Source organism: Primulina tabacum, chromosome 11 (assembly GCF_025594145.1).
Source record: "Primulina tabacum isolate GXHZ01 chromosome 11, ASM2559414v2, whole genome shotgun sequence".
NCBI lineage: Eukaryota > Viridiplantae > Streptophyta > Magnoliopsida > Lamiales > Gesneriaceae > Primulina > Primulina tabacum.
This window is the reverse complement of record NC_134560.1, coordinates 751568-776678: the sequence shown is the minus strand read 5'-3', so window position 1 is coordinate 776678 and position 25111 is coordinate 751568. Positions and strand designations below refer to the sequence as shown.

The following is a 25111-nucleotide window of genomic DNA, read 5'->3' as shown; positions in this document are numbered from 1 at the left end:
AATTTGCCTATTAATCAAATTTTCCTATTAATCAATATATAAAAGTATTACGAGTTCCATCAGCATAATGACTCCGTGGCCCAATGGATAAGGCGCTGGTCTACGGAACCAGAGATTCTGGGTTCGATCCCCAGCGGAGTCGATTTAGTTTTAATCTTGCTTTGATTATTTGGCAAGTTGTTTAATTTTGTGTCATTTCTGTTGTTATCTTTATTAATATGAACTTCAATTTTCAAGTCTTAAAGTATATAAGGTACTGTGTGTCACTCAATACCCAGCTTTGTTTATGCTGTTGTAATTAAAATCAATATTTTGTTGTAATCTTCTTTCATAAAAACAAATTTATTTATTCAAATTAATTATTAAATTTTCTGCAACAACCCACATACTAATTAATTATAATATAATTAATGATAGGTGTTTTGAATGTTGTATTCTAACTATTAAGATTTTGTTTGGTCTTGTTCTTGGGCCTGGGCTTGGGCCTGGGCTTTACTAGAACCGGGCTACATATTCCTTTTTATCAGAATCCTCTCTCTACAGGCACCGAGCAATGGACCACCGGGGCAACACATAAAAAAGATGGAATCTTGTGGGTGTCTTCAAATCAAGGAATAGCATTTGAGGTAAAACTCTATTTGTTTGTGTTCGGTCAAATGTTGTGGGTAATTTAAGGTTTTCAGTGGATGGGAGAACAACTTTTGGAATTTCAAAGAATTGAACATTTACCATTCGGATTTCTTGTGAAGGGTTTTTAAGCTTTGAAGTGCAATCCCGACTACGGAATGGATCTAATTGAGCGATTTATTATAGGAATTGTGAGATTTTTGGCGTTTAATAGAAATTGGTAGAAGAAGTAAGAGGCATGTCAATTGGAGGAGTTTAGATTTATGATATAGTGAGCCGTGTTCTGGAAACATATTTGAAAGTGTGGTTGAAGGTTAAAACAGATAAATTTCTTATTACATAATAGTTATATATCTTAATTTTGATTATACTCTTTTTGGACATGTGAGAACTAGATATCATGCATGATTAGTTTGTTTCAATGTGCAAACGAACTTGACATAGTTTGTACCTTGTTATTTTGAGCTTGAGGGCCGGGAGTTTTTGTTTTGGGATGAGGAATACTAACTGCAGAAAACTTGTAGGGATGATGAAGTAAGCCCATTTGTGTTGAGATGAGTTGCATACACGTCACTGCATGTCAGCTTGTTTATTTGCCGTCGGCATTTCTAGCTCGGGATTTTCTATTCAGGGAGTCATCAAGAATCAGCTCTGCATATTTGGGAAATAAAACTTCCCAAAATCTCCTTGAATAGAAAATCCCGAGCTAGAAATGTTCGTATGTTAAGTAAATATTTTCTTAAAATACATTTCAACTAAAAACAGGTTATTTTGGGGGGAGGGGGGGAAATTAGATATATGAGTGGGATTCCTCGATTATCCAGAGCGATCGAGTTTTACTAAAATTCCACCAACTCAATCATTTTGAAGATACATTACTGATTGCTGCATTTTATATTTTCTTTCATGATCTTTACATTTCCAGGTAAGACAAGCCAACTCATAAGTTTTTCTTAAAAAGATATATGATAATAATAATAATAATAATAATAATAATCACGTTAGCTTTAAAACTTTATTACTGTAATCTGTTCATCGGAGTTCACGACAAGTGCTGTAAACAGCAAAATCCATAGAATTTCTCAGTGGGAGGGTCAGCATGCGGCAAACATGCTCAAGCCCATGCAGCCTCGATCGTTGCCATTTCTTACAGAACCACTTCTTTTACATTTAAGCTTATGCACGTCAGATTGCAATCAAAAAAACTTCGGACAATCACACTTCAGGATAGATGAGGGAATCGCTTGCATCTGGGCGCCAGAAAAACCTTGCAATCGTCCTTAGGAACAATCGTAGGGACGTACGAGATCTCATCGCAGCCGTCGATTCTGTCCCTCTTGAAATCAATCAACGACGAGAACAAAGCAATGAACAACATCAGATGATTAATCGCGTATCTCTGACCCACACACTGATGGGCCCCGGCCCCGAACGCTAAAAAGTTCTTCTTGTAAACCCGGCCTTCATCCCTCTCCTCCATGAACCGATCCGGGTCGAACAGCTCCGGTTCCGTAAACCCCTGAAACGACGAGTCCAGCACAGACGGGAAGACGATGGTCCCCTTGGGAATTACGTACTTCTCTGTCAGACGGAAGTCCACTCCCGCGATGTGCGGCACCATTGTTGCTGGAGCTCGGATCCTCACCACCTCACGCGCCACCGCCTCCGTGAACTTCATCTCCCTCAGATTCTGTCCGGTGATCGGGCTGTTACTTTCCGGGACCCAGTACCTTGCCACCTCTTCCCTTACTCTTTGTAGAACTTGAGGATGAGAATCCAAGTAAGCCACCGCCCATAGCAAAGAAGAAGTGGAAGCATCCTGTGAAGCGAATAGAAAGTCAAACAAATGGCCCCCGATTTCTCGGCAGCTGTATTCAAATGAATTTCCTGCTGATTCCCTTATATTTTCTAGCATCCAAAAGTCTATCAAGCACTTGGGTTCTTCACCGGATTTCATTTGCTTCCCGCTATCCGCCGCGCAAGCAGCGAGAGTCTCGACAAGTCTCTGCACAGCCAGCCTCGCGTTCCAGAAGGAAAACCCAGGAAAATCGAAAGGAAGTTTCATCAGCCCAACATTGAAGAAATTGTAATCTACATTAAATTGTTCACGCGCCTCTTGATTCAGGTAAGGACCCACGAAAACCGTTTGCGAAGTTTCTAAGTTCATGTCGCGGCAGAGGATACGAAGTGGGATCGAGCTGTTCCGCGACCTCCTGCACCAAGACTCTAGGTGTTTCATAATAATGCGCTGTTGGATGTTGGTGTATGTTTGTAGAGCTTTGGGGGTGAAATTGGGTGCAATCTGGCGCCTTAAATCCTTGTGTTCTTGACCAAACATGTAGATTAAATTGTGTTCGCCAAAGAGTTTTTTGCCGAAGGGATGTCCAATGAGATGGAAAGCATCAGGGCGAACATTGGCAAATATTTTGTGGGAGAGATCGGAAGAGTAAATGTAAACAATGAAGCGTCCAATGATGTAGTTTGCGGAAATTCCTAGAGGGGTGGACTTGGCGTAGGATGATTGAAGATCCCAGAATTTTGTTGGGTTTTTTACTAATGAAATGGCGTTGCCTAGGAAGGGGAGAACAAGAGTTGGGCCTGGCAAAAATCGCTTTTTCCGGAGGTAAAAGATCTGTTCGAGAACAATAACAAGAGCTATACAGGAGATGAAAGGAGTAATCAGGAGCCAGGAGAACTCCATCGCTTTTCCTTGTGTTTGTTTGTTTACTGCTAATTTGGAGAATTTATGTGGATTTTGGTGTAGAATTTTCAAGAAAGGTGGAGGGGTAGGACAAAAGATGTATTGGGGGACCAAAAAGATTTGATATTTAACTTCTAGGATGTTAGACCGAGAAAGCGTATAACAATGGGTGTTCAAGGGAATGGGATTGGGGAAGAAATCGGTGTCATTTTGTAAAGAGTGAAAGCGGGAAAGGGAAAATGCATTGAAGAGGTGGCAAGTGAATTCTGGGAATGTCTTCCAAAGGATTCCTTTGAATTGGTTTTATGCATAAATTATTATTATATACTAAATAGCTGATGGTTTACAGCCCAAAATCAGTTCGAAATCTAATTTTAACGAACAGCTAAAAAACACTTTTACAAAATATGGTTATAAATTATTCCACCATCACATTTTCCTCCAACAGCTGTCAAATCTCAGGTGACATTTGGTGGTGAAAGAGGAAATTACCATGAGAGTGAAATAAAGATATCAAAAGATCGAGACAATGCCGGAATAGCCAGATTATTCACTTCTGATATCATGCAACATTTGTAATTTTTTAAAAGCACATATTTTTATTCTTCTTGCTTTGTTCTCAAAACATACATAACATGCACACTCATATGTTAGTTGTTACCAGAACAATCAAAGGGCTTAATTTTTATAGTTATATTCTGTTTACCAAGCTAAATTGGGATATTTTAAATTTATTTTCCGTGAAATTATGTACCTCATATGTTATGGTTCATACAAGATGTTTTGTAGGAGGGAAAAACGAACAGCAATTAACAAGTAATTTAACACATTCAAATTCTCAAATCCACCAATTTTGAAGAAATTATGTCAGTCTACAAATTTTCAATCAATATGAATTTATCACTGCTTATCGACACGCACGCCGCCGCACATGTGAATTGGCTATTCATTTATTTTCTTCAAACAAAATTTCCAAATTAAATCTGCTAAACGAAATGGTCACTTCCTAATTGTACATCACATTACTTCGATTAACCAAGAAACCAGATTAATTTTTGAAGTCCAAACTACTGGCTTAATTTGTTTAAATTATAACAATTTTTGGTGCGGTAAATATTTTCCATTTTTATTTTGATGGCACGTGTATTACGACCATACACTGAAGGAACATATAAATTATTGATATAATAAATCATGAAGAACAACGTTGAATTCCGAAATTTGGAAAAGTAGATTGAGATGGTGTGCGAGTCTAGAATGGACAACAACGTTGAATTCCAATTTTTTTTTTTCAAGGATTTCTAGAATAGAATACCAATATCAAACAAATGCCTAAAAAACTGCACAGTCAAACCACCAACATATATGACCTGGGACTCTTTTTTTTTTGTGGTAATATATGTCTGGAAGCTAAGAATTTCAGAATGTAATTCAACACAAATACCATCAAAGTTAAGCTACAAGCATTATAATTTTTTAAGGCTTGAAGCTTAGCATAAATCAAGTATCAGAATGCAAAAGAAACGGTTCCAAATCTCCAAATGAGTTTAAGAAAGTTAATGGAATCTGAGATCTTTTTATTTCCTTTATTACACCTAACCATCTTCTCTTCTCCATTTGAAAGGGCTCACTCCAAAAAAATTAAATTAAATCTGAAGAAATAAAGAACACACATTTCACACCAATCAATCTTAGTTTAATTCTAACAAAGTATATAAATTTATGTCCACCATATCTCAATCCGAATGCAATCTTAGTTTATTGAAAGAGAACAATCGTTCTATATAAATCCGTGGTCCGTCCTAATCAACATCAACGAACTATTTAATTAAAGTTTAATACATCACGTTGTTTTCGAAAATGCTCCTTTCTTGAGTCTGGCATTTGCTTTTCCTTTGCTAACTCGTATCCGTCTACTTGCTGTACCCCATCGAGAGCAATTTCGTTTAAACCACCAAGAAACACACCAAATCACACGGGTTTCAAATTCCACAACGTATAATGCCATTGCCAACTATGTTACAAACACCACACAGACAGATTATGCAACAAGATTGACATCTAGAGTGCAAATATTTTATAGACATCATAAACTTTCAAAACAAGGATTGCCATCAAGAACCAAAACTGCTGCAGCTCAATGCCATTAAGCTTCAATTGATAGTTGCGGGACGGCCCCTGCCCATGGCAAACCCTCTGGTTCCATCTGGCATTTTTGGGCCTGGTGGAGGTTTGGATGGTTCAATACCATGGCCGGAAAATTGTGTTACATGTCCTGCAAAAAAAAAAAAAAAAAGTTTTACAAGATCAGAATCTGGAGAAGATCACAATGACAAACTAGCTGATCTAACCGTGTCCATTTGGTCCATGGTGTTTCTGTCTCCTTCCAGGTGCATGGTTTCGACCCTTGAGCCCATTTTTCTCTTTAGCCAAATGCACCCCATTTCTCTCTCTCAATGACTGGTCCATAATCTAAATTCATAACAAAAAGACACATCAAGTCACCAACTACAAGCTCGAGAATAAACCTAGTCATACAAAGTTTCAGTGCAGTAGCATTAAGAATCAGAGAATGGAAAAGATCTTTTTCTCTCTATGTTTCAAGCATATAGGCAGATAGGCCATGGCCAGTTAAGAACTTCAGTGCAATTTATAGAGTAGAACAACATTAAAAGTAACTCTAGATTCTAGAAGATTCAAGATGTACCTCCTCATCGTGTGATTCATGTTGCTCAATTGAATCACGATTCTCCTCATTTCCAGATGGCTCAGACACTTGAACCGGATTGCATCTCTCGGACTCTGATTCCCTCCAAAAAAAATTCTTCTGGCCTGCCTTGTTCTAATAAATCAAAAGAAAACAAACCTTCTTATTACCATTGTGAAGCAGATGCGTAGTCATATATTTTATGCAACATGAACAAAAAAACAATAGAACCAAATACCACTTTTTTTAGAAGCTTAACCCGCAATCCATATCTCCAATCTTGCTCGTTGTTTAACAATGTCACCTAAACCAAATTACCTACACTCAATCATCCAACCTAAAGAGATAAAATATCAACATAATGATGTGCCATGGTATGTTTAAAACAGATGCACACTTACTGATTTCTCAGCAGCTTCCACAGTGTCATACTCCACAAAAGCATGCAACTTCATATAAAAACCAATTGACAATAACATCAGAACATAAACGAATAACATGTATACATAATGCACATGAGAGAGAGAGAGAAATGCAAAATCCATACTAAATTTTTAAAGAGGAGGAAACCCCTTTAATAACTCTCCATGTCTCAAAAACACTGGCAAATTTTCTTTCCTTTAATACCCTTATGTTTAAGAAAAACAAATCATAATGGAATAATAAATCCAACACAAAATGCGATGGAAAAAGTTTTACAGTAAATAAAATTACAATTCACAAGAATTTAAGGTGTCCACGTATCATGTGTCGAGTAATTAGTTTGAATAAACTCTATGACACATGTAATTGGAAATAATTTCCATTTGTAGCCTTAGCATTTATTTATTATTCACATGGTTGTACCAAATGATAAGCTCACAAGCTGTATTTAGACGTTTGAATTTAAGAAAATAAAAATATATATCTGCGGGAACATAGTGACCCATGTTCAAAAAACCAAGTCTTGAAGTGACGTCATTTAGTAACAAGCTTCTGTTGCTTTAAACTTCAAACACACAGCCAAATACTAAATAAATTTGTGACGTCCAATGTAAACAAAACTATCCGAATGGCATCCAAGTTATTTCCAGAAACCCTGACAGTTACAGTACCTTAAGTGATAACCTGCCACTTCAAGTATAATTTGCTAGATTCAAGAACTGACCGACCCGAATCAAGAATTATGCTACATTTACAACCTCACTCCACATAAAAACCATTAAATATTAGCAAATGAAAAAAGCAAGTTAAAGAAATAAAAATTCTTCAGCATACCTTCCCACTAATCAGTTTCTCTGTGACCGTGAACTTTTTTGGCTCCCTAGCATCATGTGGATCACGAATCGTAATATTATTTATTCTAATATACAGGAGAAAAGATACAGTTACATGACTAGTAACAAGATGATCCAAGTGAAAATGAAAGAAAATTAAAAGATGCATACTTTCCAGCTTCACCGAACACTCTATAAAGGTTTTCTACTGAATGATCTTCTGGAAGATTCTCCACGAGTATGGTGCAAACCTACAAAATGAATAAGATTTATGGATTTTATTGTGCAACACAGAAAAAAATATCAAACTCATCGTCAGAAAAAATACCATCGGATCCTTCACTGGTAGAGGATGAAGCCTCTTCACCTTTTTCCCATTAGAACTAACCACCTGCAATCAACAATCAAATCACAAACCAGCAGCTTAGGACACACTCACTTTTATTTTATCCTATTAATATTATCAGGACTATTGTTCTTTCATAAAAATCAATCACTTACAACAAGAGAAGATTCCTTTAGAGCAGCCACTATCAATGACATGTCCCTCGTGAGATTCTTCATTTTTCTAAAAGAAGCAATAACTCCAATAGGAACTGGAAGATAGAAGATTCCTTTTAAGACATGGGAGTAGGATCACTATGACTGACAGTTTCATTGATTCTCGTCCAAGTATCATAACAGACATAAAAACTTCAATTTCCAAGTCTGGTTATCATTTTGAATGGAAAAACAAAAACAATAATTGATAAACCAAAAAAGTTCAAATATGATGTAAGACTACATGTATCAAAACGAATAAAAATTTAAAACAAAAATGATGTTTAATATCAGGCTGGACTGGATCAATTGATCTCAAAGAGAGAAAAGAACATTCTATGACACTCACCATAGCCATCTTTTCTCGTAACATACTTCAACAGGAACTTGTCTTTTGGCAGATTTTCATCACTGAAGTAATACTCTACCTGCAATGGAAAATAATTTGATGACCAAAGTACTGCTACAATCATAGCCGCACAAATATAATTATCAACCAAAGGTCACAAAGAATTCATTTTCTTGTGTAAGACAGAATACATTCTAAAATTAAAGAAACACATATTAAATCAAGCACATATCCCTTTTATTCCAACACTTTACAGAAACAATCAGATTCGTGTGGTTCATAACAAGAAACATATTTCCATAAGAATCATAAAATAATACGCATATGCTCGTTTATATGAAACCAAGACCAACAAACCAACTCGGATAATAAAATAACAAGTAAATTCCAGGGCATGCGTGAACAAGATCCACACACCAAATCCAATTACACTTTAAAATCCATTGATTCCATGTACTTAAACTTAAACCCTTATCCAAGAATGCACCCCGAACAACAAAACTTCGGTTAAGGATTAAATAACATGGAGGATTTCAAATTGAGAACTGTAACACTGAACAAAAATTAATCAAGAAAAATGAAAAATCTTTATTTAAACAGTAAGCAAATCAGGAAAAACCTGAACACTTGAGTAAACAATTAATTTTAAAGCATAACACGGCAAGAAAAACACATAAGGCCGCTCACCTTTAAATGTTACCAAGAAAAAAAAACTGAACAAGTTAAATACAACAAACGGCTAATCGCAATCAAACCCAAAAAACAGTAAAAATCAAGGAAGTCCAAGACCCAAGAAAAAAGGCACCTGCTTGATAATCTTGCAGCGAAGATCGTCAGATAGCACTGCAGACGGCGAAAGGTGAAATCCTATCACATCCGGTGATCCAACTGGCGCTGAATCAGGATTATACTCACCATGATCAGAATCTGGGGATGAAGAGGTGGGGATCGGAATTCCATGCCCCTCGGCTTTCTCCATCAGAGGAGAGACGGAGAGGGGGGAGTGGACGAGGTTACTAATGGAGAAAATTCCTCTTATTTCCCTAGTCTTTTTCTCTCTCCCAAAGAATACTTCTCTGATTAGGGGCTCAATATATACAGTCCCAGCTTAACGCTTTTTTATATCTGTCGGCGTTTTTTAAACCTTTTATTTTTCAAACAGCGTTTTTTACCATTTTATATCTATATATAAATTTCCTCTTAAATAATAATATAATATAAATATACTTTTATTAATTTAAAATATTTAAAAACTAATTTGACATATTATTTATTGGGTAGGATATATGTTTAGGAAATTGGAATGGTAATTTATATTAGAGCATTTTAGAAAGAACACATAAAAATACTTTATTCTTAAATGATGTTGTTCCTTAATAATAGTAAAGATATAACTTTAAATAATAATTAGCTTGGAGCTATTCCAAAAAATAAACAAAAATCCTATTTATAAATTAATTTATTTTTGGATTTATTATCTATTTTTATTTTTTATTTTTTATTTTTGGTTTCTGACACTTCAAACAACTCTTAAATATTGTTGAGTTATCTAAATATTATTTGATACGATAAAAAATTTACTTGTATAAAACTTCCTCGTGTTTTTTTCTTATCAACAGTGCTGCATCAACGCTCAATTATCCAATCTTTTGTTGTTATTATAATCATTTAAAATTAACTTTAATTGAAAGTATTAAATTGTCATTCAAACATTTTAGTTATTTATTTTACGTCAACAGTTGTAATATAAAATTAAATCTTTTTATGAAATTATAATTTAAGGTTATATTTGTAAGTTTTGTTACTAATTTCCTAGTTTGTATATGTAATTTAGTATAGTACTTAATTAAACTAAATAAGTCAATTTTTTAAATCTCAAACGAGCACCAAACATTGAGCGTTATTTGACTGCTACTTCAATTTTGAGGGTCAACAACATACTGCTCAAACGAGCACCAAACATTCTTAAACACAAGCTCATCAAAAAACATTTCATTTCCAACAGAGCAAAAAACAACCATAAACGAACTTTGAGTCATGGGCACTCTTGCGGGCCACAGGAAATTCAAAGAAAATAAAAAAGGAGGAATAGAAACCAAAGATATCTAAACCAACGTTATCAATAGCAGCTGAAAACCAAGAACCAAGACCGACCCCAAGCCCAAACCCCCAACCCTGATTGAGCCAGATTGCTGGACCCTCACATCATCAACAACTGGACCGCACAGCGAGCTCATGTCATCGGTTCTCGTATTGTAGTAAACACTGTAGAAGGCGACACGAGTCCTCTCGGCTTTGGCCGTGAAGTTGACACTTGCAGTTTGAAACGTGGAGTTCGAGTTCGGAGTGTAGTGTATATTTTCAGCCTGATCGCCGGCAAAAGCCATGACAGCCAGCGGCTGCTTACAGGCATCCCCAGCATGGCCTAGGGAAAACGTTAGTCTGTAAGGCTCGTTTGGCTTAGTTTCCACCATTTGTGAGATGATGCCTTCCTTCCCGGACAGTAGTTCGATGGCTCGTTTCCCCTCTGGGACAGCGAAATGGTAAGAATCGATGTATCGGACTGCTCTGTTTGATTCAACTATCCAACCAGGTAGCGATGACGTCTCCTCATCAAGATTGGTTGGAAGCAGTACGCCTAGTGACTCGTTACGAAACATCCATGGGCCTTCTTCAAAATCACCATTGACAACCGCATTATCTGCAGATGACGATCGTGTGAGTATAACAAGTGATCAGCAAATGGACAGTCCGTACAGATTTTGATCAGGCCAAACTAACCTTTGGGCTTATCTGGAACAAAAAGTTTCTTGACTGCAATGTCATCGATTATGGGTCCACAAGTGGGGTCATCTTCCATTCCAGGATTTCTGAACACAACTCGAACATCATCCTCCTCCACTTGAAAGGCAGCAGCATAAGTATCGGAGCCCTGAACGCTGTAAAGAGTCTGCAAATCGATGTTCTGTGATGCCGGGGGGATAGAAACATTGAGTGACTCTAGCTGGGCGCAAGTGCGAGCAGCGCTGAAAGTGAGAGAGTAAAGGGAGCCCTTCTCCACTTTGAATTCTTGGCTGATTTCAGCGTCATTTCCGAGGCGAACCGCATGCTCACCCTGTGGAACGATGAGGATCATCCCACCCTGTTTCTGCCCGGCTTCCACCAGCTCCACCGTGCCATTTGTTTTCCAGCCGGGGATAGAATCTCTGCTGTCAGAAATCCCACCATCAGAACCGAAGCCCCCAGATGGTGGGGTCTCAAAATCACCATTGACGAGAGTACCTGCGTCAAAAAGGTTAAACACATATTAGGCAAATTCAGTAGAAAAATATAAAACTTATTATTGAAAATAAATTTAGAAGATGATAAAGTCTAAACATAAATCAATCAGTTTAAAATCTTACATAATCATAAGACCCGACTGTCCAGTCAAATTAGAAGTTCTTACAAATGGAAACGGGCCCCATGAGATATTATTGAGGCCAGGGGCGAATTTTTTTCACATGGCATGTAATGCATTGCCGTAGCCACAAGCCAGGGCGTGACGCCAAATATACTGTAGGACAAGAAAGCAGCTATTGGTGCGGGCAAGATCAAGAAGCCGCGTTAAACCAAACTTTGGACCCTAGCTGGCCGGTTCCTTTCTTTCCCATCCCGATATAATTAAATACTATTATCGGGCTGCGGGACATCAGGCTGGAGCAATTCTATCTCCCAAATATAATTCTACTTAGTAGTTGATAAAATTTAACGAGTTCAGTATTTACCTATTGAAAAACACCACCTCACAGATCATAGCTCCGCCCACATGGTGGGACAGTTTAATTGCCGTTTGCTACGTTGTTTACATCCTAAAGGGCCGAATTCTGGTACAGCAAGCATTCTACTTCTTCATGATTCCGGGATGGCTCAGATAAAAAAATTAATTTTTTCAGGACACCTATACCATAATGGAGATGCTGCTTTTACTATAATATCTCGTAAGTTACAGCTAGCTGCTGCAGTAAAGTTACTGTTACAAGACTTATGTTGGTTTGTATATATTGAGTTGGATGCATATCAGGGTGGGTGCGAGGTAAGAAGTATTGGATGGGCATCTTGTTCATCGGCCTTTTAATCTAATAAAAAATTTCTAAAATAATTGAGTCACCTCCTTGATTTCACTCCGTATTACTCCTTATCAAATCATTGGCTATTTGAATGGCCATTAGGTACGAGAATATCATAACTAACTACAAATTGCTACAATGGAATCAATAAATTGTCTACCTACCAATGCTGCCTTCTCAGAACAACACAGAGGAAAAGAGAAGCAATAATGTAAGTATTTTTGTAACACGCCAACGATGATGTTAATTTGTAAGTATTTTTTGAACACGCCAACATGGTTTTTTTTTTTAAAAAAAAAATATATATGCAACTAATTAAGTTCTCAGAACCCATCAAGTGTAATAGGGGATTTATCCACCCAGAAAAGCTCAGTTCACATCTTTCTACACAGTAAGTTACTGGGTTCACTAACTAAGATCCCACACAAGAAAAGATAAAATCAACCCAGAAATCCAGCCGCGGGACGCCCGACATTCAAATAAAAATATGAAAGAGAGTCCAAAGAGAAAGAAATGATGAAGTAGAAAGAGACAAAGAATGTACCATCTTCAACAGCAGTATCAGCACCGCCATGGCTGGAACAAGTTAGTAGAATCACAAAGACAGAGACCCATTTGCACAGTTTTGAGCAGCGAACCATCTTTGATGTCTATCGATCGATCAATGCATAGCAGAGAGTACAAAGACTGTAGTGGAGTGGAATCAAAACTGGAGAGAGAGAGAGAGAGAGAGAGAGAGAGAGAGAGAGAGAGAGTGGAGGATAAAGCGAAAAACTTCAGGGGGAAAAGACAGAGCAAGCGTTGTTTTTTCTTCAGGATTTGCTGTTTGTTTTACTTTTTCTCACTACCAAACCTTGTTACCTTACTTATACTTACCAAGCCCAAATCAATACAAGAACGCAAATATAATTTGTTTTTCTACTGTGTTTTCATACAAAAATAGTTGATTTTAAATTTCATTTTCATGGGAAAAAACAATTTTATTTAAGATAATAAATATTTGCAATTATTGAATACAGATGTAGTAAATCTTTTTTTTTAAAAAAAATTATTTAATACCCCGAATTCTTGTCAAACCGACAAGTAATGTCGGTATTCGTTCAAAAGCCCGCCTGTTTTGTCCAATCAAAATGCTTGTCGTTTTATACTTATGATATGTGGAAAATGAAGAGGTATCAATTAATATATTACAATGGAATGTTCCACCATTGAAATGCCTCATATCTCATATATAAAATTTTATAATTTTCATAACATTTAATGTCGCAAAAAAAAAAAAAAAAAGAGCATGATTTCATTGAACGGAAGCTAAGGGGGCTCTGGTTGTGATTAAATTCCCGGGGGTCCACCGCTCATCTTCCGACAATATTATTAAAGTAAGGTTACACTTTTTAATCGGTGTAATTGGATTGGGCTTTCACGATCCACGAGGCCGGGGCATAGTGCTGTCAAAAGTTGGACTTTTTTCAACTTGAATTCACACCAAGAAGAAAATGCCATGGATACAAAATGATGTTTATATATATACAAATATTTTGTTTGAATACTAGTAAATTTTGTTAACATTCCAATTACATAGAGAGTTGATTATTTAGGTCCAAATAAACATAATCATAATTCTAAAAAAAATTCCTACTTTGAAAAAAATTGCATGATCAAATAAAATGTTCACACTTGAGTCTAATGTTAATGCTAATTTTTTCCAAATGCAAATCTTATGCACAAATTAGCAAACGAACCAATCCGTAGTGGAAAAGTTAATGTCTAAATAACGGAATAACATTCATAATGGTATCACGTGGTGAGTAAGATACGACGTGTAAGGTCAGACCGATCTACACAGAATCGATCAATTTTAAATTAAACCAAATTTTGTCATGACCACGAGGTAAGAATCATAGCACAAGCTAGCCTACTCCAAACTTTTATATAGGATATTGGATCGAGTAATAGATGAGTTGCAGGTTTAATTCCTTAATTTGCAATACATAATATTGTATTAAAGCAGCGGTACTATTACTGTTCGCATTAATTAATTAGTAATTGTCCGAGCTAAAATTAATATTAGGTATTTAATGTGTTGGCAGCACCTATAATTAAATCGTAGGAGAGCCACATACGATCTAAGCTCTTAACCACACGCATATTAAATAATCATGTACCAAAACCCCACCTCCATGTTAATATTATATAATTTATTTATACTTTGCAAAAGGTTAATTACCCAATTGGTGTGTCATCTGCAATTACTCGAGTCTTCCCTCCTCCTAATGTACGTAATCTTGACTGGTAAGGTACATGCGGCTGCTTAATTTTGATCAGAGAGTTTTTGCGTTAATGCTGATGGTTCTGATGGAGACATGATATATCTCGTGCTAATTGATTAAGGTGTATGGAGTGAGACCAGGTATGTACGGGGGTGGGGGAAATTTCAATTTATCCCAAGGTGCATGATTATTTAATAACATAAGTCCGCTAAAAAATAATAATTAATCCTACAAATGTCCACAATCTTTAGAGTATTATTCTATATGTAACATCTCATTAGCAAGTAGCGAGAGTATTATATATTTAATTACTAAATTAAATGCATGTTTTACAAAAATCAAGACGCGCCAGTTGCATTAATTGGTACAACTCGACTCGTACACGTACGTATACACGTGAATCTAATGTACACATAAATTAATGCAACCTTGATTTTCATAAATTTACGTGATAGATATAAAAGTTTCCATATTATAAACATGGAGAAATTAAATATATTTTTATTTTTTTTAATAGCATTCAAACATTGTATTATGTGTTTTTTCAAAAAAGGGGGAAAAAAAAAAAGATGAGACATAAAAAGTGTACGCGCTCACAAAAAAATCTGAATTTTCCTTATTCTTCAAATCCAAAAGAAGTCAAATTTATTTATTGATTCCATTGGTTCAATTCCATCAACTACTGTTTCCTATTCAAACGCCGAGCCTGGAAAATCCCAGTACTGGTGGCGAACGTGTTGTGATGTTCCCAGAACTTGGGTCTTCGATCGACATGTCAGCAATGGTCGATCTCACGGGACACGGGTGTCATGCTCTTCTTCTGCTTCAGCCGCCATCGGAATCCGGATGAGATACAATGTCGTCGTAGACGGGGGCAGAGTCAGAGAGAGATAAAATACGGCCTAAGTGGGCCTTTTCATCCCATAGGCTTTTGGGTAGGGCTGTATTATTTTCGTCAGCCCAAAAACACAGTCCATTGTTGGACCCACTTAATATTAGATTTTGGTAGGAAAAATGACAAAATGCAAAGATATACATGAAATCCATCTGATGGTATGAATGCAATTCTTATTAATATCAGATGGAGGAAAAATTATTGATGAAACTTCTTTTATGCTCCAACTCATCTATGTTTAATGGATGATGTAATTAATCTCTTGAACTAATGATAAATTTTGTAAATCAGCCGGCACCTAAGCGTTAGGCCCATTTTTTTTTAAACACTGCAGGCTGCAGTGTACATTTATTATTATCCACTTTGATTTTTAAAATAATTGTATATAAACGAGAAGTGGAAGTGGATGTGGATGTGGATGTGGTGAAGCTATATATAATTGTCCTTTAAAATGTGTCCTTCACCATCCCTATCCGCCTGCTTCCGACATTTGACCATCCCATTTCAGAAACATTATTGTTTTAGACCCCACGGGGAAAAGTGATCTGCATTCAGGAATTAAACATGGCTTTAAATTTGGTCTTGTTAAATCCTTTATTCCTTTAGACATCATTAATCTCATTATAAATTAGCTCAACAGGAAGATAAAATTGAAGTTCTATTAGAATAGAGTTTGAATTACAATCATATGCTTATATATATATTCTTAACAGCCCAACTCTTATTTGTTTTATTTTTTCGTTGTTATTTCTATGAAACGAATCTACCCGATTCATACATAAAGTGATAAATAAATTTTTTTTGCATAAAAAATAATAATTTTTTTCATGAATCAAGTTTGATCGAAGATATGTCTCGACAAATTGACATGTGAGACCATTGTACTGAAGTTATTCCTTTCTTATATCAATATGATTGGGTCTCTCTCTAAATAATTGGACACATAGAAAGCCTAAGATTTAAAGCACTTGAATTAAAGCTTCTATCATTTTAATGAATTGGATGTGAGAATTAATAGATAACTATTTGAAAGCATAGGATTTCGAAACTCGACAAGTTTTGATTGGACTAAGTAGTAAAATATATTATTATCGGAAAGCAATTAGGAACAGGAAGAGGACGGAGAGGATCGCTCGCATTCCTTGTTTCTAATTGCAGGAATAATTAATTAATGAATTTCTACGGGTATCATTAGCATTTTTTTAAATTTTTGTAAAGAGTAAATATGCACTAAATTGGTACGCGGCCACGATGTCCTGTCTAGGTCAATGTATTTACTTACGTTTTTATATTCACCTCTAGGGAATATACATATATATTAATAATCCGACGTTCCCGATTGGACATGACCTGTAGCGATAATGGGCAACAACGAGTTAGCACCGAAGCCGGCATCCAACCGGCCATTCACTAAATTAAATGTATTCTCAAATGCAATGTTTTGGGACAAATAAAACCTCGTTCAACTTTCACGTGCAAGACCTTATTTATTAGTTGACTCATTTAATTATGTGATGAGATGAATCATTATATATAAGATCCAGTCAACTAATTTGGGTTTCGTTTAATGAAATATATACTATTATACAACAATTTTATTTTTTAATTAACGACAATCGCTAACAAATAATGCACATAACACCATTAAACACGTACTTTTTTTAAAAAAATATATTAATGCAAATCGCGAAATTTTAATGAACAATATGGTATCACACTTGGTAGATCACGTCGAGATTCATACACCATGCACTTATCAAACCCTTGAAGACGTTAAAGGAAAAAAATGGTTTGTTTATTCGAATTAGACGGTTACCTTTTACTCGGATTTGGACCATCTAATGTGTTGAAAACACAGTATTTGGTGATGTGCATTTTTTTATAAGAGATGATCACATCTCGTTTAATCTGACAACTTTTTAAATTTATCTAATATGATGTGATATCCACAAGATAATCAAATGAAGTCTTTTCAACACAGTAGAGAGTCCAACTCTTATTTTACTATGTTCTTTAGTTTTAAATACAGAAAGTACACAGCTAATATTCGAATAGTAATACTAATCGGGAATCTGAGTGTTCTATGATGCTTCTTTTAAAAATTTGACTTGAATTTGTCATATCATTCTTAGAACGTGGTTCAAAAGACAACAAGATAACAGAGAGAAGAAATACCTGTCTCTGCGAATTATCTTATTCCAGACAATTATTATATAATATTCAAAGGTTCATTTGTTTCATCTCCAAAACAATTGCTTTTAACTTGTTCAAAAAGAAGAAGAGGTTTTTATTGTTTTTTACCTAGTCATCATACTTTTAGGATTTTTATTTTGGGATATGTCGTAATTTAAGGAGAAATCATTGAGAATTTTTTTTTAAAAAAAAACAAACAGATTAGATTCAATTCAAATATTCGAAACATTGTAAAAAACACATTGTCCACTAAAAAGACGGCCAACATATTTTAATCCAAGTATTCTCTTAGAACGGGGACTTTCGTATTTATTTTGTTGTATTATTTTATATAATTATAGTTATAATCAGCATATATTTGTTTTTTTTTTTTAATTTACAAAGCCACCACCACCAGTAATAATAATAGAGTAGGTCTCTTGTGAGACGGTCTCACGAATCTTTATCTGTGAGACGAGTCAACCCTACCAATATTCACAATAAAAAATAACACTTTTAGCATTAAAAGTAATACTTTTTCATGGATGACCCAAATAAGAGATTCGTCTCACAAAATACGATCCATGAGACCGTCTCACACAAGTTTTTGCCATAATAATAATAGTAGTAGAAGAAGAAGTTTTCATTAAAAAAAAATAGTTGAAGAAGAAGAAGTTTATCAGTTCAATTCACTGCAAGAAAAAACGAAATCAACAACGCACCTACGACAACGATTTTTCACTAAAATCGTTATCGTTTAAGTGCGTTTTTTTAAGCAAAAAACAATGGTTTTCTAAAAACCGTAGCGTCAAAGACAACGGTTTTCTAAAAATTGTTGTCTTTGAGCGGTTTTTTAGAGTATGAACCGTTGTCTTTTAGCGTTTTTTTTTATAATCGACAACGGTTTTATAAAATCGTTGTCGATTAGCGCGTTTTTTGGACAAAACAACAACGGTTTTCTTATATTTACCGATGGTTTTGCTAAACCGTCGCGACGGTTTGCAGAAAATCGTCGCGATTTTAAAATTAGCGACGATTTAATAAAAAACAGTCGCAATTTGTCTATAAATATCCTCATTTTCAGTCCATTTTCCTCCACACTACTTCACAACACTTAAAATTTTTCTCTATTAGATTAGACTATTTTAGTTTCGATTTCGGGTAATTTTTTTACGTTTCAATTTTTTGTAGATTTTTAAGTGTTAGTTAAGATTATAAATATTGTTAATATAGTCTGATTGTAAGTTTTTTTTAGATGTATTAAATTATTAAAAGTATTTTTTTTATTTATTTTACTGAAAAACATAGCGACGGACATCATGAAACCGTCGTTAAAATTAGCGACGGACTTTATGGTAAACCGTCACGAATTTTAGCGACGGTATGTTAAACCGTCGCTAAGTTTAGCGAGGGTTAATTAGCGACGGTTTTTTATGAATCGTCGCAAATAGTAGAAACGACGTACTTTCAACAACATCATCAATTACAACAGTTATAATTTACCTACGACAATTGATATTCGTATATCGTTTTTGTTGTAGTGATTGATTCGAAGGATAATACTAAGTGAATGACCCCTCCATATATATATATTTTTAAAAACACAAATAAAATTCTCGCCCACTTTTCTTGATTTAGTCATTTTAGACGAGGAATTCCCCCTCGATCCTATAAATCTCCTTGCTTACGCACAATGCCAGATGTCTCTCTATAGTTTCGTACGCCTTTTTTCTGTGCTCTAATCTATTTCATGCATCATAATTCACAAATTTTCTCATTTACAGATATATATATCCACCCCCAACATCAAACCACACATCCCAAGTACATTCACACACATTCCCCTCTGGCTATCGTCTCTCTCTGTTTAAACCCTCTTCTCAGCAAACCAATTCGATCGACTAGCTAACCATGGTCGCTCTGTCACAGCTATTTCTTGATAATTTATCCATAATCAGAACATGCAAGCCCCCGCCCAGCATTTTCACAGAGATTCCTATCGTTGACCTCACAAAACCCGATGCAAAAACCATCATAGTCCAAGCCTGTAAAGAGTTCGGCTTCTTTAAAGTGATCAATCATGGGTTTTCCATGGAGTTTCTGACCCAATTAGAAGATGAAGCGGTCAAGTTTTTCAAATTAACCCAGTCAGAGAAGGATAAATCAGGGCCTCCTAACCCTTTCGGCTATGGAAACAAGCAGATTGGACCCAATGGCGATGTGGGCTGGGTCGAGTATCTTCTTTTCTGCAGAAATCCCGAATTAATTTCTCAGAACTCCAAGGTCATTTGCCCTGGAATTTCAGAAACCTTAAGGTACCTTAATTATGGAAAACAAATTCTTGACTTCTCTTTGCATGTTTCTGTTTTAATTGTGTGAAGAAAAGCTAACATAGCTATTTGCTGCAACAGGTGTTTAGCGAATGAGTATGTTTCAGCGGTGAAAAGTATGGTGTGTAAAGTTCTTGAAATGATAGCCGAAGAATTACAGATTGAGGCGAGGGACACTTTGAGTAAGGTTATAAAAGATGAGAGGAGTGATTCTTGCTTCAGGCTAAATCACTATCCGCCATGCCCACATCTCGGAGCATTGAGTGGTCGAAATTTGATTGGATTCGGAGAACACACCGACCCACAAATGATATCCGTTGGAAGATCTAACAACACATCAGGCCTGCAAATTTGTCTCAGCAATGGTACATGGGTCTCTGTCCCACCCGATAACTCCTCCTTCTTCTTCAATGTTGGCGATTCATTGCAGGTATACATATATATATGTATATATATTTGATTTCAATATTGTTTAATCATATCAATGACTTATAATTAAACTGCAAATATGCTGCAGGTGATGACTAATGGCAGGTTTAAAAGTGTAAAGCACAGGGTTTTGGCACATGATTCTTCCTCAAGGGTATCGATGATATATTTCGGGGGGCCACCTTTGAACGAAAAGATTACACCTTTATCTTCATTAATGGAGGAGGGTGAAGAAAGTTTGTATAAAGAATTCACATGGTCTGAATACAAGAAATCAGCTTACAAGACAAGATTGGGTGATAATAGGCTCAAGCTATTCGAGAAATCTAATGTCAACTAGTCGCGTTGTACGGCATTTTAAATGGTCAACAGCCTCTCATAAACTCTAATCCCAATAACAGGTTGAGTAGATCAATTAAGGTTGGGGTAAGGTGGAAAATATCAGCTAGCTAGCTAGGTTTCTTCAGTAGTTAATCCCTCTGTTTAATCACTTAATCAGGCAACTACTATATACCTTTGCAAATATTATCAATCTGTACGTACTTGAAGCCTTGGATGTGGTGCAGTGGGGCATTCATCTTTCATTTTTGACTCTGCGCGCCAGCAGTATTTTTTCTCGAAAGATAATATATATTATTATTATATTGTAATAGTAAAGAAAATATGAATTACAGTAATTATACAAGTTTTGTTGACTCAGAGTATAAAACTCGGATGAATACTTGTAGAAGGCATAATAAAAATGACGGGGACCATCTCCAAAAAGTAAGCGATCTGGCTGCGTGAATTATTCAAAGTCGTACCTAGCTAGCGATATTGACATCAACTTCAATACATGTACATGCATAATTTCATAGTCTTGAATTGAAAAAGTATAACTACCAATAAATAACTAATTAATGACGACCGTTCATTGGGTTTTCTTTCTTTGAATTTGATTACTTTGGAAAACGACGTCCAAGATTCCTACAAATCATTTCCACCAAACATAGTTTAGCCGCTCGACGGGTACCCGATTCCCATCTCTACCCTTTTTTTATCTTTTTTTTTTTATTACAACTCACATGGAGAAAGGAGATCGAACCCGAAGAATCGACAAGTCGGACAAAAGGTTGAAACAATTGAGTTACAAACCCGGTCTCCCGTATTCATCTTTTTCATTCAACATTATCCACGTCATTTTTACGGGGAATTGGTGAATGGTGGGTCTCGTTCCCACTAGGTCAAATGCCTCTTTGGCGGAGTTGCCACGTTAACAATTCTATATTCCAGGTTTATTCATTTTTTAGAAAAAATATTGGAGCAATCGTAATAAACTACTACATACAGTTCAACAATATTTTTTCTCGATTTGAATATTGACAAACATGGATGGAATCATTAAATTCATTTCTAGGTTATCATTATTTGGCGTATAAAAGTACATGTTTACCGAAAAAGAACACTACAATTACAGCAATTGTCCTTTGAGATTTTTTTAACAGTAAATGAATTTATAATTTTTTATTTGGCTAGCTACGAGGTTTATACGGGATTGGAGGATGGGGTCACCGACCTTGAGCCCCTCAAAATTATGAATTATTTTATTTGGTTATCCAGATTTAGTTCTTTCACTGTAAATTTATGCACAGTAAAAAAGATGTTTCTTTCAAATATTCGTGGACCTCTTAATCTACATCATTAATCAAATATTTCTCTATTCAAATATTTCATATTTCACAATCAAATATCACACCAACCAAATATTTATAAATATCACTGTCACTTTAATTAATATTTTACTTTCATTTATATAAAATCATTTCATCACTTTAATTACTTTTATATATTATTTATAAAAATCCAACATTCTTCATTGATCACAGAAAAACGTGTTGCGTAGATTTAATTCAATCATCCATTTATATTTCACATAATAATTAAATATAATTAAATAAATATTAAAAAAGGGGAAAAAAAGAATAAAAAGAAGCTCGACCCAAGCTCATGGGTCGAGCTCTTCACCACCCAAGCTCTTCACTCTTGACCCTTGAGCTTGGATGATATTTGGATGACAAGGCTTGAATTATATCCATTGTTGTGGATGCCCTATACGATCGAGACATGGTATAATTTATAGTATTAATTTGAAAAATATTCGCATGCATGTCTGATATTCAAAGAAAAAAAATTGAAAGAAGTGAGTGAAATTTCTTTCTTTTTTATTTTTCCATAAAAGACTAAACACGAAATTTGAAACATATAAGTTCGTCGATCATATCCATCGTGATCGATTCCTGAATTATTTATGGAAAACTATTGTGGCTAACAATTAAGGTACTGTCTTTTTTTTGGGAAGCATTAAGGTACTTGTATTAATGTACATTATGATAACATATAATTGGTGTGCAACCTGCAATAAATTTGATGTAGTCCCACCAAAAAATTATTCTCTCACAGACCGTATATGTAAGCCTAAGCATATTTGCTATCTACTAAAAAAAACGCACATGGTACACAATAGCGTCATGTGAGTCATGGACACTTCTTTTAAAAAAATATTTAAACTATCAAAAAATACAATAAATTGACGATATAAATTATCAAAAAATTACAAAGAGACAAATATACATGACTAAATATATATATATATATATATATATATATATATATATATATATATATTAATTTTTATCAGTATTATTATTTCATTTAACAGGTGGAGCAGAGCATATAATAGCATGGCATGTGAGTCTAAATAATTTAGATATATATGTGGTCTCATAATATTTATAAATTCATGTAATAAGTCGTGTCGAATGGGTGTGGAACGAAGTATGAAGATTACAGATTCAAATGGGCCATATATTAATAGGAAATCGTGGTCATGAAATTAAATGCTTGTTGGCAATTTATAAAGGTTAAAGATTATTTTGAACAGAAGCAGTGATTGAAATAGTAAACCCTGCGTACCAATGACATTCTCAAGTCACGCCCCATATATATATATATATATATATAATATATATATATATATGTGACTCAACTGGTTAAATTTTTTTAACAGTAGAATTTAAAATTCGTATCTTAAAATAGGCCATTGAATAATATCTGAGAATTAAAATTGAGCATTTTCGAAAATTGTCCTATTCCATTGTTGTGACGATCGTTCATTGTTGAAATTGAACTCTCCCTCATTGTTCCAATTTCTGAAATAGTAGAGTTCCAAATTTGTATCTTAGAATCGAACATTGAATAATAGCTGATAAATTTTACATTTGAATTTTCGAAAATAATTGGCTTATTCATTGTTGTGACAGTTGTTAATTGTTGCAATTGAATGATTCGAAATCTATTATATTTTTTACTCTAGTTGTAACTGAATGTGGAATTTATTTTGTTCCATTATTTAGTTTATTGATATATATTCATGCCTAACATAGAGTCTTCTTCCAGAGGAAACAAGAATTTGTCATTTGTTGGTAGTTGTAGCTAGGATTCTTAATGGGATTTATTTGATTTCGATTCCTAATAGTTCTGCGTACATTGATCGAGATCTTCCAGAATCTCGGAGAAAAATTGTCATGCCATAAATCTTGAAATTATGATGAAGTTGCAATTGTGATTATCGTACCAAATGAAGCGATCTGGAAGATGATCTCTACGTCATATGTAGCTAGTAAGAAGTCCCTAGACACGTTGAATGTGACCTTGTTTTCCAGAGTGCCATTTTCCCTCCCTACAGATGTCTCCTTCAACTCCATTATCTCTGAAGAAAGCTTACGGAAAAAACACCGAAATAATGAAACCCATTTTATGGATTTGAGCTATACTAACCCGAATTGTAATTGGTTGACGAGCAAAACTTCCCTATGTTAAAGAAAGCTAATGGCTAGAAATCGCTTGTCTCCATGTCTACTGTAGAAGGCTTTTTGGTGAGGTGAGTTTTTACACACGGAATTTGGAGAAATAGATGCCCTTATATATATAATTTTTTACATTTAAAATTGATATATAAATTGACTATAGGATCGACAACCGGTTCCTGACTTGTCTATATACGACGTTTAGGGTTCAAGAGGTATTTTTTGGAACTTGGTGATTATACCACACAAGGGTAAGTTGGTGCTCGATCATGCATCCATTATTAGTACGTTCCTGATGTAGGACTTTTTATGCCTACATTGACTAAAATCATACCTCATTTAAGGTAAAATAAATCAATAATTAAGCTCAGCATTCAAGTGATATTGTAAGTGATATACAATCATGCATTTGGCATTAGTGGCTAATTAATCTATATAAGGACAATTGGTGCTCGGTTACCCTCTGTTAGTGCCTTAAATATCACAATCGATACATGAACTTACTATATTCGTACCAAATTTAATGTTAAACACAACTCATGCAATGCAAGTGACACACACAATTCCTTGTCTATTTTGTGTACAATAATTCCTTGTCTCAAGCGTAGTGGACACATACAATCATGCATGCTGCATTACTCGCTGATTATTCTACATAATGGTAATTCGATGCTCGATTATCATATGTTAGTTCTTGATTGATGAGGTTTATTCCGGAATTGACTTTAATCGTACCAAAATTTATGGTGAAAGGTACAAAAAAAAAAACATAAGACGTTTGATGAATGTCCATTAGTATACCGATATGTCATCTAAATGTTGAAATGGATGTCTCTTTTGTTTAGAAAAAGTTACGAGTTGATCCATACTAAGTGGATTAAAAC

The 25111-nt window shown here is 35.1% G+C and overlaps 4 protein-coding genes and 1 non-coding gene across 8 annotated transcripts; 2 read left to right on the top strand and 3 right to left on the bottom strand.

Moving 5' to 3' along the window:
* Nucleotides 1–69: 69 nt before the first annotated feature.
* Nucleotides 70–142, top strand: TRNAR-ACG (transfer RNA arginine (anticodon ACG)). The gene has a single exon. It is a non-coding gene; the product is annotated as a tRNA-Arg (tRNA).
* Nucleotides 143–1407: 1265 nt separating this feature from the next.
* LOC142519261 (cytochrome P450 710A11-like) lies at nucleotides 1408–3757 on the bottom strand. The gene has a single exon (XM_075622221.1). It carries the CDS (start codon nucleotides 3326–3328, stop codon nucleotides 1850–1852), a length of 1479 nt encoding a protein of 492 aa, XP_075478336.1. The 5' UTR covers nucleotides 3329–3757; the 3' UTR covers nucleotides 1408–1849.
* Nucleotides 3758–5288: 1531 nt separating this feature from the next.
* Nucleotides 5289–9263, bottom strand: LOC142518166 (la-related protein 6A-like). Of its 4 annotated transcripts, none has more exons than XM_075620872.1 (11): nucleotides 8986–9263; nucleotides 8181–8259; nucleotides 7793–7905; nucleotides 7620–7682; nucleotides 7463–7542; nucleotides 7293–7377; nucleotides 6437–6484; nucleotides 6274–6339; nucleotides 6036–6170; nucleotides 5680–5800; nucleotides 5289–5603 (listed from the first exon to the last, which is right to left on the bottom strand). In XM_075620872.1, exons 1-11 carry the CDS (start codon nucleotides 9157–9159, stop codon nucleotides 5482–5484), a joined length of 1086 nt encoding a protein of 361 aa, XP_075476987.1. In that variant the 5' UTR covers nucleotides 9160–9263; the 3' UTR covers nucleotides 5289–5481. The 4 variants fall into 4 exon arrangements, with proteins under 4 accessions (XP_075476987.1, XP_075476988.1, XP_075476990.1 ...); XM_075620873.1 differs by having other exon boundaries at nucleotides 6277–6339; XM_075620875.1 differs by having other exon boundaries at nucleotides 6277–6339; nucleotides 7793–7887.
* Nucleotides 9264–10118: 855 nt separating this feature from the next.
* LOC142518765 (protein DUF642 L-GALACTONO-1,4-LACTONE-RESPONSIVE GENE 2-like) lies at nucleotides 10119–13145 on the bottom strand. Its single transcript, XM_075621579.1, has 3 exons — nucleotides 12834–13145; nucleotides 10962–11462; nucleotides 10119–10881 (listed from the first exon to the last, which is right to left on the bottom strand). The coding sequence occupies exons 1-3, from the start codon at nucleotides 12928–12930 to the stop codon at nucleotides 10286–10288; spliced, it is 1194 nt and encodes a 397-aa protein (XP_075477694.1). The 5' UTR covers nucleotides 12931–13145; the 3' UTR covers nucleotides 10119–10285.
* Nucleotides 13146–19401: 6256 nt separating this feature from the next.
* Nucleotides 19402–21005, top strand: LOC142518365 (gibberellin 2-beta-dioxygenase-like). Its single transcript, XM_075621123.1, has 3 exons — nucleotides 19402–19938; nucleotides 20035–20383; nucleotides 20471–21005. Exons 1-3 carry the CDS (start codon nucleotides 19535–19537, stop codon nucleotides 20720–20722), a joined length of 1005 nt encoding a protein of 334 aa, XP_075477238.1. The 5' UTR covers nucleotides 19402–19534; the 3' UTR covers nucleotides 20723–21005.
* Nucleotides 21006–25111: the final 4106 nt, after the last annotated feature.

What these genes read in the sequence shown, in the direction of transcription:
- LOC142519261 (XM_075622221.1), bottom strand. Translation starts at nt 3,328, where the DNA reads ATGGAGTTCTCCTGGCTCCTGATTACTCCTTTCATCTCCTGTATAGCT.
- LOC142518166 (XM_075620872.1), bottom strand. Translation starts at nt 9,159, where the DNA reads ATGGAGAAAGCCGAGGGGCATGGAATTCCGATCCCCACCTCTTCATCC. An exon ending in TAAAGGAATCTTCTCTTGTT is followed by an intron (nt 7,683 to 7,792) that starts GTAAGTGATTGA and finishes TGTTGATTGCAG; the next exon opens with GTGGTTAGTTCTAATGGGAA. An exon ending in TGGAAGCTGCTGAGAAATCA is followed by an intron (nt 6,340 to 6,436) that starts GTAAGTGTGCAT and finishes AATTTGGTTTAG; the next exon opens with GTGACATTGTTAAACAACGA.
- LOC142518765 (XM_075621579.1), bottom strand. Translation starts at nt 12,930, where the DNA reads ATGGTTCGCTGCTCAAAACTGTGCAAATGGGTCTCTGTCTTTGTGATT. An exon ending in TGATACTGCTGTTGAAGATG is followed by an intron (nt 11,463 to 12,833) that starts GTACATTCTTTG and finishes TTTTTGACGCAG; the next exon opens with GTACTCTCGTCAATGGTGAT. An exon ending in TGTTCCAGATAAGCCCAAAG is followed by an intron (nt 10,882 to 10,961) that starts GTTAGTTTGGCC and finishes CGTCATCTGCAG; the next exon opens with ATAATGCGGTTGTCAATGGT.
- LOC142518365 (XM_075621123.1), top strand. Translation starts at nt 19,535, where the DNA reads ATGGTCGCTCTGTCACAGCTATTTCTTGATAATTTATCCATAATCAGA. An exon ending in GGAATTTCAGAAACCTTAAG is followed by an intron (nt 19,939 to 20,034) that starts GTACCTTAATTA and finishes TTGCTGCAACAG; the next exon opens with GTGTTTAGCGAATGAGTATG. An exon ending in ATGTTGGCGATTCATTGCAG is followed by an intron (nt 20,384 to 20,470) that starts GTATACATATAT and finishes AATATGCTGCAG; the next exon opens with GTGATGACTAATGGCAGGTT.